Source organism: Thermobia domestica, chromosome 1 (genome assembly GCF_964235325.1).
Source record: "Thermobia domestica chromosome 1, izTheDome1.hap1.1, whole genome shotgun sequence".
Classification (NCBI taxonomy): domain Eukaryota; kingdom Metazoa; phylum Arthropoda; class Insecta; order Zygentoma; family Lepismatidae; genus Thermobia; species Thermobia domestica.
The window spans coordinates 64,732,146-64,751,029 of NC_137454.1; the positions used below are offsets into that span (position 1 = coordinate 64,732,146).

At 35.8% G+C, this 18,884-nt stretch overlaps 1 protein-coding gene across 4 annotated transcripts in view; it reads right to left on the reverse strand.

The window, feature by feature from the left end:
• Nucleotides 1-560: 560 nt before the first annotated feature.
• The window catches only part of LOC145685602 (uncharacterized), a 52,636-nt gene continuing 34,312 nt past the window's right edge, over nucleotides 561-18,884 (reverse strand). For 3 of the 4 annotated variants that reach the window (XM_081758002.1, XM_081757997.1, XM_081757992.1), the window contains exons 10-14: nucleotides 18,145-18,362; nucleotides 14,416-14,745; nucleotides 12,466-12,655; nucleotides 6,477-6,589; nucleotides 561-2,362 (exon numbers count right to left, since the gene is read on the reverse strand). In XM_081758002.1, the coding sequence (XP_081614128.1) occupies nucleotides 2,174-2,362; nucleotides 6,477-6,589; nucleotides 12,466-12,655; nucleotides 14,416-14,745; nucleotides 18,145-18,362 (1,040 nt within the window). In that variant the 3' untranslated portion in view covers nucleotides 561-2,173. The remainder of the gene's footprint in view (nucleotides 2,363-6,476; nucleotides 6,590-12,465; nucleotides 12,656-14,415; nucleotides 14,746-18,144; nucleotides 18,363-18,884) is intronic. The other variant, XR_014131460.1, reaches the window with a different exon arrangement.

Genomic DNA, 18,884 nt, shown 5'->3' on the forward strand with positions numbered 1-18,884 from the left:
CTGAATTTCTGATTATGGAAAGTTGTGCACCCAGGAACATTCATTGCCGGCCACGAGTGGTGGATACATCATGCCGGAAACGAAGCGTCAGTCGATGGAGTACCGCCACATGTCCTGATCTCCGAAAAAAAAATATATATTGTCCCATCTGCTGGTAAAGTGATGTTGACATTCTACCTCATTCTGCCTATAGTCCGGATCTTGTGCCCTTCGACTTTTGGCTCGTCCCCATACTTAAGGATCACCTTTAGGGACGACGCGGACGTTGAAGCTGCAGTTCGGCAATGGTATCGCCAGAAGCCACCACAATTCTTCGCCAAAGGCATGAAAAACCTTTTTTGCATTGTCGCAAGTGTAATGCCCGTAATGGGGATTATGTTGAAAAATGAGGCCACCATTTGTATCTGACACTGCAAGCTTTCCACTGACACCTATATCGGTGCTATCTGTCAAACAAAAAATAAAAGGAGGCATTATTTCTGAATCACCCTCGTATTTATAGCACATTTCTGATGTGCACATAGGGAACAGGGTATAATTTAATAATAAAAAAACATATATTGTAAATTGAAAAACAATTTGTAATTAACTAATTAATTACTGAAATATCGAAAATGATCTGGCGCGCACATAAAACACCACAGATTGAACGTAACTACAAATAAAACTTCACATATAGTTAATTCGCCAAACATACGCCACTGTTTTAATAACTAAAATTCTTCAGCACATTATGCTAATACTACGTTTGCAGTTTATGTTCGTTCGATACATTTCCCTAATACACTGATCACTTTCTTCATACCAGTCGTAAGTATATCGACTTACTTTTCAGTTCAGTAGATGGATAAGTGCACAATTTTTTAAGAATTTTTTGTTGTTGTTTCCCAGTGTCCTCCTCAACAACTCTTCTAGCTCTCTTCAATCATTTAGCTTGCAAATAGAAAGTGTAATTATGATTCGATTTTTTTCTTTAATTCTCCTCATAGCTCAACGTTTTTCGAAGTCTCACATATTAAATCTTACATGTAAATTCACGGCGAGCAGTACATTACAATTTTTTGTTCTCTTTACGATCATCTGCATCATCTCTTCATGGTCATGATCAAAATATGAACCCCATCTCGACACTTCCCCAGCGCATTTGGTGATGCCATATGTTTCCAACACATTAACACCCTAAAGCCCAACTGCTTTTCTCCGGAGCTCGAGGCAACTCCCTGATGAGATAAAAGCAAATGACTGCAGTTATTACTACACAAACTGCACAAAGACTGACTGACCATATTCTCCACTGCACTCAAAAAACCTGAAAAGAGAATTCTACAACAGGAGTGAGAGAAAAATAAAAAATTAAAGGGAACGGGAAAAATGGTATAGAATATTAGGAAAGTTAAGGAACATTTCTTTTTAAAATATCACACACATGTAACAGCATCCTCCTTAAGTGTTTGTTTCTGTAATGTTGGTTTTTGTGTTAATATCAAGTGTAAGACGTTACGTATGTTTGTCAATACAGCCCTAACTCAACATGGCTCGATATCTATCTATATATATAGTATATATACAAAACTACGAGTAAATTCAAGGCTTATAGTACTCTGATTACTACGTTACTATCACAGTTCCCTGAAGGGGACTGATACTTCTTAAATATTTTATTTTGTTTTGAAAGTAAAAGCTGTCGCGAACTGAAAACAAGTTGTTTAAAATTTAACTCATCTCTCAATAATTCTATGAAAATATTAGCTTATCCGTTTTGATTTTAGGTACTAAAATACTAATCTTTTGAAAAGCACGAAAAATATCTACGACTTTTGAAAATTGAAATTGATTCCGAGTTATTTAAGTGTACTATTAAAGTATCATGAAACTTAAGCCAACTGTGAATTAAAAAACAAAAATAAATTCAAATTAACAACCGACCAGTTTTGAATCGCAGTAGTGGTGCTTGTCCGACGTTCTACTTTGTTCCTGGACAAGATCGTTCCAGACAATGCCTTGAGTTGCAAATGAATGCAAAATATTAGTAACTGGAAGTTTGGGCCATAGAGTTGAGATCCAGCCACCTCTGGCCTGTTGTCTTGATTTCCGCAATCAATTCCACAGAAACAAATTCTGATTGGAATTGGGTGTTTTCAGCCATGTTGGTAATTTGTTGAATTTTTAAATTTTATTTTTTAGGACTGTTTGAAGATCGACGTCTGTTCGAGGCAGGACGCTGTCGATTTCTTTCATTTCGTCGCTGGTATCTTTGCTTATCTCTGTCTCTCTCTCGTTCTTTATCAGCCTTCTTCAATTCAGCCATTCTCCTCTCATGCTCTGCCATGTGCTTTCGACGCATTTCTTCTTTGACTGCGATCTGAAATGAGATTAGAGGAGTAAAGATTAGCGTGTACACTATGTCCACTTTAAAATCTTAAGATTAACCTATTCAAGTACTCTTTTGTTAGAAATTACACACACGGAAACGAACGTATTCTTCAGATTGATTCCAACATTTCTCCAGATTTATGTAAATAAGTAACTTATAATAATCATATTTTACTATATATTCAATATTTTATTTTAGTGTTTAGGACGATTTTCTGTGCACTGGAATAATTTTTATTCAGTGAAGTGCTTTTTCTCTAGTTTCTATATTCCTAGAAACTAGAATTCTAGTAGAAATTTCGCTCGCAGGGTTGGCTGGTTTAAACCAGCTGTTTTTTTCATAAAAACCAACTGGTTTAAACCAAAAAGTGAAAAATGTTCATAACAGTGTAAGTGTTCGTAAACTCTTGATGAACACACATTTGTGGGTTATCCCGTATATTATTCGCATTATATTCAGACTTAAATTCCCCATTCAATATTCAAAGAGATTATAATACAAAAGCAACTTTTGTTTTTTTTTTTAATAAGTTTATGAATGTTTCTTTTGTGATTTTTTAATAGTTTATTATTATTGTTATGCAGTTGCAATCAAAGACAAATTCTAAATATTGTTTCGTTTTAATAATATTTACTATTGATAAAATACATCGAAATGTCGTACTTGTTTGGGGGTCATACAAACCCCATGAGAGGCATTTATTGAAATCAGAAGTATATTTGGTATCTATTTATGTATAAATTGGTCAGAACCAAAGTGGACTCAAATAATTCGTATCTTTTTCACTTTTCTTACTGATATGCAAATTAAGTCGTCGTATTTCTTTAACTTGAACTAATAAAAGTCGTAGTGAACCAACTTGGGACTAAATTAGTTCTTCTGTACTCTCCAGTATTTTGAAATTGTTCATATGTAATTCTGTAAAATGGTTTCACTTGTGTAACTGTTTATCTTTCTGTCCTTCTGAAATGACTTTTGACAAGTATATTAACAAGTATGTAAAGATCGGTACAACGTATTTTTATCAGGAGTCCTTGTTGAGTGAGACGGCAGACGTATCGCATTTGTGCCCAATTAGTCCCAGTTTCGAGTTCAAATGCAGGACAATTTCTCTCGGATGTAAGCCGAGAAGCGGTTTGATTTCCGCTTTAAGCTTATGTGACCCCTTTCAGCATAACCCGCTTGTTGCACAATAACACCAAGGCGAAACAAACTTATTTCTGTCCATATGTGATATAAATACATAGAGCAAATTATTATTATTATTATTATTATTTAAAAAAAAAGTTTTTTCAATAAAAACCATGGTTTTTGCCAACCCTGTTTGCTCGTAATCTTTGCATAGACCGCATTTTCTACAACGTATTGTTAAATACAGTATATTAACGAGATCTCATTTATATACCAATATTTTGTTGTAAGTGTGCTTAATATTTAATTTGGTAGCATTAAAGAGCTTGTGATGACTATACCTGTGCTTGAGTTTGGTTTTGATGCATGATGCTTATGTTCGCGAAATTTTCTGAGCGTCTGACGTTTGAAACTTTAATTTATTCTTTGTGTCTATCTTTTTCTTTAGCACCTCAACACGGGAAGAACTCTGTCGTTTGTAAAATGGCCCTGCCTGCACTAGGAATATATTCATAATACGCTCGAATCTGACACCGGGATTTTCCCTGAGGACCTATCTCACATACTGCAAGTTAGTTTGGTCTTCACCCGGGAAATCGTTGTGACATTCAAATTTTCTATAAACCTAGAAACAAAACATATGTTGAGTCTAATTAGAAGTTCAAGATTAACATCTAATACATCCTGGTGAAGGACTTCAGTCCCATGGAACACATTACGATGTAACAAATTACTCACCTATTAATTCCTCAGTAAAATTGTAAGCCACTCTTATTACCTTCTTATATACAACAATTAAGAATATATGTACAACGTTAGTTCACCTAAATATCCTCTTTTTATATTTTAGGTTTATCCGGAAATAAATTTTTCTATATTTGATTCGTAGCCCTAATCAATCGCCAAGAGACATTTGAATCGATAGATGCTCAGTGTTGCCAAATCAGTCTATTATCTTATTTTTTGAATACACATTCATACCCCAAATTTTCTAGTTAATGTATTAAGCATGAATTATAACAGCACAACCAGTACAATTCAAGATCTGTATAAGAAATGGAGGATTACAGAATTGCAACGTGTTTCTCAGAACATGTTATTACGAGCGCAGCCACGCTTGGATGTTGGTGGATGGCGCTTCAAGTATTTGTTATAAACCGGAAAGTTTTACATAGGAAGTTTACATAAGAAGTAATAATATAGTGACATATGATCTGCAAATTTGTTACTTGAGACATTTATATATTAAGTACTGAAAACATGTCTTTTGGGTGAAAGGCAGATAGTGAATCGTACCTGTTTTATGTGGGACATCCTGTATTAACAATACATTAAAGAACATCTAAGGAAGTCCCGAGAAGACAAAGAAGCTATCTCAGGGTTAGCAAAACATTTCAAGTGTATTACCGGTATATTACAACAAAAAACGAGAACTAAATACCAATAAAGGACATCTGGATAGAGATTGGAACAATTACTAATTACATAAAAAAGAGCTTAACATACCTTAATACATATATTTTTGATGAATATAATTTATTAGTAATACATTAACTAGAAAATTTGTGGTATGTATTTGTTTACAAAAAATACAGTAATAGTGTGTTTTGGCTACATTGAGCATACATGGATCCAAAGATGTCTCATGGCCGGTGGTTAGGACTCTGAACCGAATATAGAAGATTCCATTTGTTGATAAACCTGGAATATATATATATAAACAGTCAAAATAGTGAAAGGAACTTTAACTGAGAAATATTAATAATAATTATATACGAATGCATGCAATAGCAAGAATTTTAGGGATGATACAAAAGATCAAAAGATTGCGATTTTGGCCAAGAATATTAAGACTGATCAAAAACACTTACAAGAAAATTTTTGATTGAAATATATTGGATCTTTTGATCTAAAAATGAAAACGTCATCATGCCGTATATAATTTTCTACTAAAACAAATAGCTAAGTAAGATTTGGATTTGTTATGATGCACTCAATGTACTGTATTTCTATATTTATGCTCACTTTAATTCAAATATATTTAAATGTTACGGTAAAGTTAATTTATCGCTTCGAACTGTTCCGTATGGGCCAATGAATTATTACGCGAAGTGAGTGTTCTGTGTCAGACAAGAAATATTAAGGGGCATTTACCTTCTCTTATCTAAAATTTCTTGATCATCCTGATGAAGGTTAATATAGAAAAAGTAATCAAAATAATAAGCAACTAAACAAACATTGATACAGACATTATTTAGGTGATTGTAGAGTATAATAAACTAGAACCCACACAACAATCACGTAAGTTCTACTATTATAACACGAAACTAACGTTATACAAGACGTGGACCAACAATTTTAGGTCCACCGTAATGTACTCAAATTTTAATGTTGTTCTACCAGTAATTGAAGCTGAGACTACATGCACACGTAAACCACTAGCCCAGCGGGGAGGGCATTTATGGATACGAGACAGCATTACGATACAATTAAACGGAAAATTTATTTCATACTCGAAACTTCATGCGTAAAAAGTTATCATTTTGTCATTTGACTAACCGAGAATCCGTAAGAATTTGACATGATGGACCTAATACTTTGCAATTGTTATGTTAAAATCTACAACTTTTGAACCACCCTGCAACTATATTTTCAGGAATATACTAGCATTTAAATTTCGAAAATTACAGCTCAAAATTATTTTAAACATGTATGTCTTAAAAATACACTTATGAGCACTTATTTTCTCTTCAAATTTGGTAGTTCAAACCAGCTTTACTTATATCCTACCATAACACTGACCTCTACTGGATGGACTACACTAGACTTGATTCCTCACCTCAGCGAGTTCAAAAGCAATTTATCTCAATTAAATTTTAACACATAATTAAGTAAAAAATTGAGATTACTTTCTCTGTATTTTCAAACTGATAATAATTTAATCAAAGAAATAAAATATAGATCTGATTACCTGTTCTTGCGTGAGAGGAAGCCAATAAATACATGGAGTGGCCTTTGTCTTTCTGAATAAATCATCTAGAAGCTTTGCTGGTGCATCCTCCTCTTTCTTTTTAGATTTACGAGCTGAAAGTTGTAAATTATTTATTAGTTTACAAAAATATGCGATGCTGTACTATTATATAACACTGTAATTTTTAACCTTGTAAGAGTTACAAGTTTTGTTAAATAAATCTGCTAGTGCTACACAATTTGTACTCGTATATTTTCTTCGACGTCACTTATAGTGTCCAAATTAGGTGGCCCATTTCTAATTCAGAAGGTAAGTGATTCATTAAAAAAAGTTCAAACACTATTACCGGTATTTTAGGTAAACTTTTTTAATGCATCATTTACCTGTATTGACTATGCTTTTCCTGATGTTTCCTGCAATAACACGAAAAATATAGTTATTATTAGCCACACCCCCCCCCAAAAAAAAAAAAAACTTTTGTATGGCACTCGGCACTTCTTAGCACTTTCGTTTCGATAAAACATTTTTTAACACATGATAAAACATTAACGTGTTAGTCAATATGAAATTAAATAAAATATGTCCCCTTTATTCTGTGTTAAATCTTCATTGTTCTGCTATTTCGTCCGTCTATTACCCTGCGGACAGCGTCGTGCATCATCTTTTTTTCCAGAAATTATCTTTGTTACTTTAGACTTTAATAACTAAGATTACACTAGATAATAACAAGCAGTTTAACAATACTGTTCCGAATACCAAAAATATGTACTAATTAATTGTCCGCCATTTCTACTTATATTAACGCACACATGATCCCAAATCAATTGAAGAAAGATCCCCTATTTGTTGAAACTCTGAGGTTTGGCGGTTTCGTAATTGACCAAGATTGCCCTTATTTAAGTTTGATTTTGGTGCCACGCACAAGAATACAGCTATTTCGGGGTTATTGAAGCATTTATACGATTCAAAACAAACCATCAAAGAAGTCAACATTCTTCACAAAACTTCATAATTTCTCGAAAGATTAGTCTCTGAATCATATTTTATAAAAATAGAAAATTAAATTTGAATAAGGGTAGTCTTGATCAATGGGATTACGTCATACACGTATTTATAAAATAACATGAAGCTTCAACAAATGTCTAACAAATTTCTTCAACTAATTTGGAATCATGTTTAAGTGCGTTAAAAAAAAAAAGTGGAAATGGCAGACAATTTAATTGCACATATCTTTAGGTATCCAAAACAATTAGCAAGTGGGCTTTGTGGTGGACAAACACCGTATGTAGTCCTCTGCATTCTCCGGTTTCTTTCTCTTTTCTTAATTCTACCATGATCATCCATCCATCAACGTCTCCGATAGCCTCGGAGCATAACCATGGATGTTAACCAAACGAAAATGTTATTTCAACACAGTTGCGGTGCTCCGTACACCTAATAATGTACAAGTTTAATGAAAACAGACAATTACGGTTTGTTACTCGTCGTGAAGGTAGTTTTGTGTGATAATTCACTGTGGTATTGTATTTAAGTGTGTTTTCCATGATTCATGTAGCCTAAAGCATGAGGTTTTTGAGATATGTGTCAATAATTTTTTGTATTGCTGAAACACAGTATCTGGCACTAGTGAAAATAACAGGCACATTTCTGAAGTGGAGGTTTATCAATATTTTAAGTATTTTTTTTTTTTTTTTTTCACGAGTTTATGGTAGAAGAATTTTAAGATACAAATTTGAAACATGAAAATTTAAGATGATGTAAGAAAGCAGTATATACATGCAACAAAAAGGTGAAGCTCTGACGTTATCCGCTGGGTATTAGACGGAATATTGGATTAATCAAAATTTAATGCAGGATAACGTAACAAGTTATTATTTCATTTCATACTTTTATAAATTGGTAACGTATTAGTGAGGGTTTCCCTTTGCAGCCTGCTGGTTAGGTTTCCACAAGTAAACGGAAATGGCAGTAATAGTCTGTGAAACACCGGAATACTAAATAGCGTGATACAGGCCTATTTGGTTTATGATGGGAACAACCGCTAAACAAACGGAAAGAAAATTACGACAGGCATCAGTAACAATCTGATAATGAGCGGACAGTACAACTGTGAACAAGAGTGGATATTGTCACCTGTTCGGGACGTCAAGGGATATTATTTTCTTACGATATACAGGGTGTTTGAAAAATAACTCCCTAGTTTTAAGTATAAATTTAATTGGGAAATGATTGAAAACTTACATCATGAGTACATATCATGAAAGAGAATTCCTTCAACTTTTGTTTAATGTTGGTAGATTTCAACGTGGGATTCATTGGCCCTTTCAACGTGGCCCTGCACACGTCGAGACGATATTCCACTTTTCGCCACGTATTCACCAACACTTCAAGTGTAACTGCCCCAACCGCCGCGACGATTCTTTCCCGTAAATGATTGATGTCTCTGATCTTTTCACTGTACACAACATTTTTTATGTGGCCCCAAAAGAAAAAGTCCAGTGGATTTAAGTCTGGGATTCGTGGTGGCCAAGGTATTGGGCCAGCCCTGCCTATCCACTTTCCTGGAAAGCGAGTGTCAAGAGCCGCACGCACATGGTTACTGTAATGAAGTGGGGCGCCATCTTGTTGGAAAAACACAAGCCTCTTTTCCGCCTCAATATCATCCATTTGAGGAAAGATGTACTCTGTCAGCATGTCATAGTAAACGTCCCCGTTTATTTTTTCTACAAAAATGGAAGGACCAATCACACGGTCTTCCATCAAATCGCACTAGATATTAAGTTTGGGAGTCACGTTGATGCTGAATAACTTCATGGGGATGCTCTGCCCCCAAATTCTGCAGTTATGACGATTAACTGTTCAACTGACATGAAATGTAGCCTCATCACAAAAGAGAATTTAAAAAAAAAAATGACATAATCATCAATTCTGTGTAGAAAGTCAACAGCAAACTCATATCTTTCGATTTTATCAGTAGGTTTAATTTCATGTAACAGTTGCAATTTGTAGGCTCCGAACACAAGAAACACGGATCTGTTCAACAACATCTTTAGAAGTTCTCGGTCTACCTGGTGATTTTGCTTTTAAAACACTACCAGCTTCCTTGAAAGACTTTAGCCAATGACGGATAGTTTTTGCTGTAGGTGGTTCACCACCATACTGACGCCTAAAATTACGTTGCACTGTTATAACTGACTCAGTTTTCACAAGCCAAATAACATACTGCGCTTTCTGTTGCGGAGTACACGTTGTTGCTGAGTTGCTCTGCACTGCACGCCTGCCTGGACTGAACTGAGGAAACAGAGGGAAAAAAAAAAGCACCGGTGTCGTCTCAAGGTCAAGCAGACCTGCCAACTGCAGGGGAGCTAAACTTGGAGAGTTGATGAATCAGACACCACAAACTAGAATAGTGTATGTCACTTTGTACAGATTCTAGGACACATTAAAAATAGGGAGTTCTTTTTCAAACACACTGTATTTCACAAAACCTCATTTCTACATTCATGAAATCCTTCGGATTACTTCTTAAACCGCTTCCTAATTAATTTTTCTTTCGTTCTTCTTGTGTTCGATAAAACGCATAACTTTAGCACTTAAGCTCGAAATCTAGTAGATAGTGAGGAATTACACAAATTGTATACAAAACTTCTATGTTCTTTGCAGAAACAGTGTTTCCATATGTTTGAAGAACCCTCGACGCACCACACAAGTAACAATATTAGCTTTTTTATATAAATTAGTATGTAATATGCATATATTGATTGATATAGTACAAAAATGGTTTAACAAATTTAAGAACGGTGAAGAATTCTTACGGACGCACACAGGCACGGGATGACCACAAGCCACTGGGAGAAGCATTCAACTGCAGGGTAGAAATGGCTCTATGAGCCTGGAAAATACCATTAAGTAGGACGATGGGTTCCAGAGCCCGACACCGACACAAGCAAATGCCTGTGTTTCTTTGTTGTACTGCAGGGAAGGATCATTTTCTGGACAGAATGCTGACATGAGATGAAAAATGAGTTTTCTTTATGACATTCCACAGGCACTAAATGAACTCACAAGCAACAAATGCCACATCAATAGAATAGGTCACGGTGGCTCAGTGGTAGAGCGTTCACCTCTGGTACGTGCGCTCCCTGGTTCGATTCAAGTGGACTTTGTGGTAGACAAACACCGTGTGCGTGGGTCTTCTCGGGGTTCTCTCGTTTGCTCCAACTTTCTTCATTCCACCATTCCATTCATTTCTCGTCATCAATGCCTCCGTTAGCCCACCCGGTATAACGTGGGACGTAAAACTGAAAGATATAATTTCATTTTCATCAGCAGCAGGATACACTGTCTGGTTGGTTGCTGGGGATACTGTGCAACGCAAACACTGCAACCTGGCCAAACCATCAAAGCAGCAACTGAAACGCAACAATGGAAAACTGAAAACCGTGAATCTAATGCTTGAGAGTCGCAGAGGTATTATTCAGCTTCAAGACAGCGCAAAGCTACATAACACTAATCGTGATACTATTATCCAATTGGGCTGGAAAACTGTACTGCATCACATCAGATCACCAGGTATTCCCCTGTCGTATTAGGATCTGTTCCGTTCGTTAGACAAACATCTTTGGGAACGATGGTTCTGAAACCTGGATGACCTCTTGGCTTACATTCAACGGACTTCTACCACCATGGGATTTTTAGTTTGCTTGAGCGCCAGACAAAGTTGCTGCTGCTGATAGGTCTGGTTCTGACTTCGAAGTTAGAGCTTACTTTATATTACCACCTTTCTCTTTTCGACAGAACTTTATTGGGTACCTGATACCCATTCCAGACACGCTGATAGGAAATCAAAACAAATTCCTGTTCTTTCCACCTCTTTGCCATTTCAAAACAAAACTTTAACCTTGACAACGAGGAAACTTTTCAAATGATATAGTATCGTGTAAAATCTCAATTTTTACCCCAATTCACTTGAAGCTGATGTTGAGAAGGTACTGCCGTTCCTTTTAGTCACTACCAAATTTCGCTACCAAAAATTACAATTTTTTAAAAAGAAATATTATTAATTATTATTTATATAGTAAAGGTTTGACTTTGATAGCATTTTTAAAATTGAATTTCTAGACATATGAACTCATCCGTTACACAGTTAATTTCCAAGAGACTTTCATTTAAGAGTCAAAAGAGGTGAAACAAACCAATCTCGTTGAAAGTCTACCTTTTCTTTTTCTGTTTAATGTAATCTGTTTATAAGAGGGCTGGACAAGACATGTTATTTTTCTTATTATTTTAGTTCCGCTGTCATCATGTTAGCGCTCTAATATTTTTCCTACAAAATTGTATTTGCTCTTGAACTGCATATTATTATTTTTAAATGAACACAGTAAGTACCCATTCATTTCCCAACCCTGTGATTTTCGCAGCATCGATTTAAAAAACAACTTCATTTAAATTTAGTATTATACTAGAAGATATGTTACTTATCTTATTAATATATATACATTAATTTTAAAATCTGTACCGCTATTATGAAAGTTATAATTAGTTCTTTAGGCATATTGTATTTACATACATTCTATAGCTCCGCATGGAGAGAAGGGTGATGGTGGAAAGAGGAACAAGATTCACGTTTAGCTGTCCATGTGCGAGAGCATAATGGGAAGAAAAACTGTTTTGATCTTCTATCAACTCACCTGGAATGTACCGTAGTATTTTGTGTATTTTATTGTTCATAACTTATTGACATACATTCTTTATGGATGTATACCAGCCGCGATCAACACAAAAGGCTACTTCCAACATACGACATCAATATATATATAAGGAGGAAACGCCGAGGAATTACCCTGTCATATTGAAACATTCATACAATCCAATTCTACTTGGAATCCCATTCCTTAAAAAACCCGTGTGCACTTTAAAAGTAAATCTTATCTTTTAATTTCGGTGTTGCATGTACAACAAAAGCACACCCACAAGAAACATTTCTTACCTTGTACTTCATGCGGTGTTGAGCTTCGACTTCGTCGTCCTCTTTCTTTACGATTCCTCCTTTCTTTTTCTTTTGCTCTTTCTTTCTCTCGTTCTCTGTCTCTTCTTTCCCGCTCAAGTTTAAGCTCTTTTTCATCAGGGGATAATTGGATCACTTTGTCTAAGTCCCACTCTCGCACAGGGGGAGGTTGCTGCAAATGGGGAATATAATAAAAATAAATTTGAGAGAAGGCGAATATGCATGTTATTATTAAAACGTTACAATTTGAAAAATTGGTCTTTTTCAAGTTGTAACGGTTTTTATAATATATATATATATATATATATATATATATATATATATATATATATATATATATGAATCCACGAATCAACGTAAAAATTCCTTTGTATATACTACGGAGAATGACAGCAAACAGTCGATGGAATGTAATCGAAGATAATAATACGAATGCTTAAAGCTCTTCGCTAAGTTATTCCCAAGTTTTAGCAAGTTTAGTGAACAACTTAAAAGACAATGAAAAATATAAAAACTGTGGTACTCAAGTTAATGTGGGTTCCCGTCATCATGGCATGGCGCGCCCTCAGGTTATGGATCGAGGAGAAAGCCTCTAGATATAGAGGCTAGCTGCGAATATAGAGAATAAACAGTCGTGGACAGACAAGGAATGGTCCTCCAGCTTGGGGATTTGCCGTGAGGCTAACAACCTCATCCTGTTAAAAAGACACTTGTTCGGAAACATTCACAGAAGCCTCGGACCAGGACTGTAACTTGGCATGACCTCAGCAAATAAAATGGACATGAGATTTGGAACATGGAATATAAGAAGTCTTTATACGGCAGGCCCGTTAAAATCAGTAACAAATGAGTTCGAGAAATATAGGATAGACCTATTAGGAGTTCAGTAAGTTAGATGGGAAGGAAAAGGGCAGTGAAGTCCGGGAATTTTACGTACTCAGCTATTCTGGTACTGAGCTTACACTTGTAAGAAATCTCGTAGCTTACAAGAGCACATTTGCACATTGGAATCTTGTAGCTTACAACAGTCATCCGAATTGGCATCGCATCTCACAGACAATAACAATAACCAGCGCTTGAAAAATCCACTCGCCAGTGGTGAGCACTTTTACATTTGGCAAGTCCTATATAAACACTTTGACTGCAACATGGTCTGTCTAGTAGATTTTTTTGGCTCGCTAGTACTTCCAAGCAAGATTTTTCAAGCCCTGACCATAACATTGCTAATTCATGTTTGACAGAGAAAGCAGAAACAACAACTGCACGAAAAATTAAAGAAGCTTATGACATTCATAAAGAGAAACGTACACTCAATTTAGATAAAGGAGACATAAATGCGATTTGGAGCGGTCTTTATACTATTCATTTCCGAAGTCTGAAATGCAATAAAAACAGTGAACATTGAACAATGAGTTACTATTAATATCTGTTTATGTCCGACAAGAAGGTTTACGCTTCGTATATTTTAAATCCTTTCTAACCATTTTTATCCATCCATATTTCTCCCTTTGTTTTACATCCTTTTCGAATTGTGTCTAACATGAAAATGGAGATAATGTTCTCCGAAAGTAACTCCCTAGAGGGTATTAGCCTTTTGCTTACATTTTTTCTAAACATTATCACCGCTCGCAACAGTGATAATAAACGATAATTATTTACTTTCTTTCTTCAGTACAACAATAATTCCTTTATTTTAGTTTTTATTCAGTAAGGTAATACTTTAAATGTGCATTCTAAATACATTTATATACTTTAAATACGTTTTACTAACATTAAGCCAGACTTAAAATGATGTTAAAATATTGAATTATCATCGGGTTTACGTACCTGTATAAAATGTCAGAGCTATAATTAGCATGGAAATTGGTGAAATTTAAGTAGCTAAAACAGAAAACTATCCTAATTAAAAAAAAAAAAAAAAAAAAATCTTACCTTTACTTTGTAGTTCCTTCTTTCCGGGACATCGGGAGTAGCTGGTGGTCTTTCCCTTTCTCTTTCCCGATCCCTCTCTCTTTCTCTATCTCGATCTCTTTCTCTTTCCCTCTCCCTCTCTCTAGGAACATCCATCCACTCATTCACCGTCCGCTCCAACCGTAAAGGCTCTGTCTTCCTTGGTATTGCATCGGCATCTGACTTCGCTCGATGCAATGCCATACCGTCTTTTGTTCCAAAATCCACGCATAATTTTTTGGGACTAGATACTGGCCAGCGAACACCATGCAATGCATGACGAGTTTCGATTGCTTGATCTTCGGTCTCATACTGAAAAAACAGGAAACTTGCCTAAGTTTAAAATCATAATATGGATCAATTTGATAATTTAAAGCTCAGCAGGGAAACGGATGATTAGTTTTTGGTTCATTTTCCTACAGCAGTGGTACCTTGGTACAGCAGACCATTATGCTTTTGCTGTTTACAGAAAAGGATTATTTTAGTGTTTAGTTACATTTTACATTTTATTCTTAGTTACTGTTACATTTGAAGTTTCATGTATTTTCGACAAGCTATAAGACATGATTCCTCACATCAAAGTAAGAGAAAGTTCATATGAACCTGTGGGCAGAAGTGCATAGTTCAGAGTTAGGGATGTTCAAAATCGTCGAAAAGCTAAATTTCAACAAGCGCTATTTCGAAGTCGAGGAAACGTCTGGAGCGGCAGTACATATCACCGTAAAGGAAGTCATACATATGTAATCCAAAAATGCATATTTCATCATGTGTAATGGATGTGTAACATATTTCCTGCAGGATATAATTCCCAGACATGCGTTCAACAGAATTCCCAGATATGCTCTGATTTCTAGGTGGATCTAAAGTGGCAAAAGATAAACCTTAATAACAGCGGAGACGGAATACTTTAACGGAAAGTCAGAAGCGTTAGACTGCCTGCACTACAGTTGTGTGTGTTCGGAATAATGCGTGCTGCGATGTATTCAGCCACGGTATATTTTACCTTTATTTCAAGTATAAAGCGTGAAACAAGACATCGCAGCACGTGTTATTCCGAACACAACCGCGGTGCTAGCGGTTCCTAACATTTTCGACTTCCAACTGAAGTTTCAGTGTTCACTGCTGTTAAGGCTTACCTTTTGTCTACTTTGGACCCCCTTGAAATCAGAGCATACAATTCTATTGGGAGCATATTCCGGAAATCCCTTGCCCACCGATTACACACTGATGAAATATACATTTTTAGGTTACGTATGTATTATTTCATTTTCGGTACTATGAATCGTTACTCCGTTTTCTCGAGTTCGAAGTAGCGCGTACAGAAATTTTCCTTTTTGAAGATTTTGGACAGCTCTAGCTCTGAAACTATGCTCTTTCCTTCATAGATCCGTACGAACTTTTTCTCTTATTTTCATGTGAGGAATCATCTCTTACAGTTTGTCGATATAGTTTATTAACACTCTGTATACATAGAATATACGAAGAATTTATACAACTTTAGTACAGTCATATACACTGATCAGCCAAAACATTATGACCAACTGCTACTTTTTAAATGAAGTTGTTGGGCAAGACGCACAGGGCACAATAGTACTGCTGGACTACCGGTAACAGGAACCTCGAGCCAGACGACTGGGAACGAACATCTCGGAAACAGCGTCGTCTATCGGGTGTTCGCAAGTTGCCGTCGTTAGTGTCTTCCGCACCTCATTAAAGATAGTGGACGTCGTAGATTGTTGAGGTTAGCATAACAGAATATGGTACAAATATTGGTTTAACTAACAGTGAACAAAACAGGAGTGTAGAACTCCTTCATGGCTAAACGGTTAGCGTACGCACCTTTGGGCGGGAGCTCATGTGGTTCGGATTCCACGTTAATCAGTAGGTCCCGTCTCATATAGCCTCGCTGATGAAGGATATGTTAAACTAAAAGTCAACTCATCAACTCAAAACAGGAGTGTGTCTGAGGACACAAGTCATCGTGCAGTAATAGATATGGACACCGGCAGCCGACGTCCCATATGTGTACCAATTAACCGCACATCACGATAATGACAGAAATGAGCACGTGCCCATCGCATTGTACCACATAGCAATGGCACAACGTCGTATTTTTCGATGGATTGCAATACTGCCTTCATCACGTTGATGGACAGGTTAGAATCTGTCGTCTTCCAGGAAAATAGTTGCTCGAAATATGCATAGTAGAATGGCGTATGCCGGTGGTGCCTCCATTGTGATTTGTGAAAGTATTACATGGTCATCCATGGGCGTGGCAGTACGTGTGGAGAGCACCATGATGGCTCTAAGCTATCGAGAGGCTATTCTTAATTACGTACATTCATATCGCTAAGAATGGCGTCTTTCAGCAATACAACTCTCCTTGTCACAAGACCAAAATTGTGCTACAAAGGTTCAAGAAACACATAAGAGAATTTCAATTGCTGCAATAGTTCCCAAACTCACCCGATCTTAATCCAATTGAGCATCGTTGGGATATCATTGAACGTCAGATCCAAACTCATCATCCCCGATCTTCTTCCCCGGAGAATTTACAGGAATTCAATGACATATGTGAAGATGTGGTGCGCCATACCTCCAGCCACGTATCAAGATCTCATTGCTTCCATGCCAAACCGAACTGCTCATGTCCTGAGAGCCAAAGCTCGACAAGCAGATACAGTATTAGATAAGTGATCATGTTTTCGCTAGTCAGTGTAGACCATGGACTGCCATATCATGATTATTACCATTCTATTTCCTTAGTCACCAAAATTCAATTCTGTACTTCCGTTCAGCGGCTCTCACCAAGGAAAATTTGATAAGTCCGTTAGATGAAAACACAATTTAAACTTACTGAACATATACTAGCACATTAAGTTTACACTTAGGATGTATCTAAGAAAGTTTATATGTAGTCAAACACGAGCACATACAGATAAATGATGTAACTAATATACAGATCTGGAAATCTGTGTGCGTAGACGTTATTTTTCTCCCCAATTCGAAAACATTTTTTTATATGCTATTGACCTTTAGAACAATTACAGTGTATGCTATACTGAAAAATAACTTCACAATAGGAATGCGCACCAAAATTCATGCCATTTTTCCACCTTTCCCAGAGTTTTATTTTCACCAATTTCTACAATAACAATTTCATCATACTACCCAGCTGAAGTTAATCTTTTCGACCTAATTTTTAAGCCGGCACTTAATAATTAACATATTGTACTGCTGATCTATTCTTTTGTAACTGCTTTTAATTGCCAGTTAAACTACTTAATTTTAAAATAGTTTAACCATGCTGAACATCATCTACTGACGTAAAGAAAATGCATGTACACATATATTTATAAGGGACATCTACTGCAAGAGACCTATCATCTGAGTTATAAATGAAACTGTTTTCATCTTTCTGAAAAATGATATCCTGATTTTTTAAATGGATTTTCTTCGAATTGTAAATGAAATACTGTAGAACAACTTTGTTCAATATCTTATTAATCATGCTCGTAAAACACTTTTAGGCAATATTCCATACTACGATATTTTTAGTTTTTCAATGTTTCTCCTTTTCCACATTATTCTTCATCTTTCGCATTTTTATCCTGAATTTTCTCCGTATCATTGATAATATCTTTGGCGAAGAAGCACAACTGATTCTCCACGTTTATAAAAAAATATATAAAAGAGCATAGCTAAACGTACCTGAACAAAACACACGGATTTGATATCATTTATCCAGAACCCTCCTTCAACGATTTTTCCAGTTCGCGCTAGTAACTCTTTCAGTTGATTAATAGTAAAAGGACGAACAAGGTTAGTTATATGTAGAATATTCGATGTTTTATTTCTCGGAGGACTTGGGGACCTTTGTAAACTTCGGGCATCATCAGATACAATCGAGATCTTTCTCTGAATTTTACCTGTAAAGAAACAAAAGTGTATTTAGTGTTAAACACAACAGTGTTTAGTGACACTATATATATATATATATATATATATATATATATATATATATATATAAAACTTTATTGGTCTTCTGATGTACTGGCTGCAAGAGAATTTTCGAGTCCTGTAGGAGGCCTGATTACAACTACATATATTACGAAGAAAGAAACAAATAAAGAGAAAGAGAATGAGAGAGAGAGAAAAACAATGGCATGCTACTTTTAAAGAACATGTTCAAAAAACTTCTACTCATTTGTTTTACATGGCAGCACGGTGGTCTTAGCTCAACTTCGTGTTCAATGCATCTCACTATAATTTTCGCAAAATTTTCTATGGATACATACACTTGTCTTCATCGGTAGACTCAAGTCGTATACTCGTAAAATTTTCTCAACATCCATGTCATCTTGTGCTTTTCAAAATAGAGAGCTCTTGAAGAATAATAACCAAGATCTATTATTCTTCCAAACTCCTGATGTGAAATATATCTTCTTGCA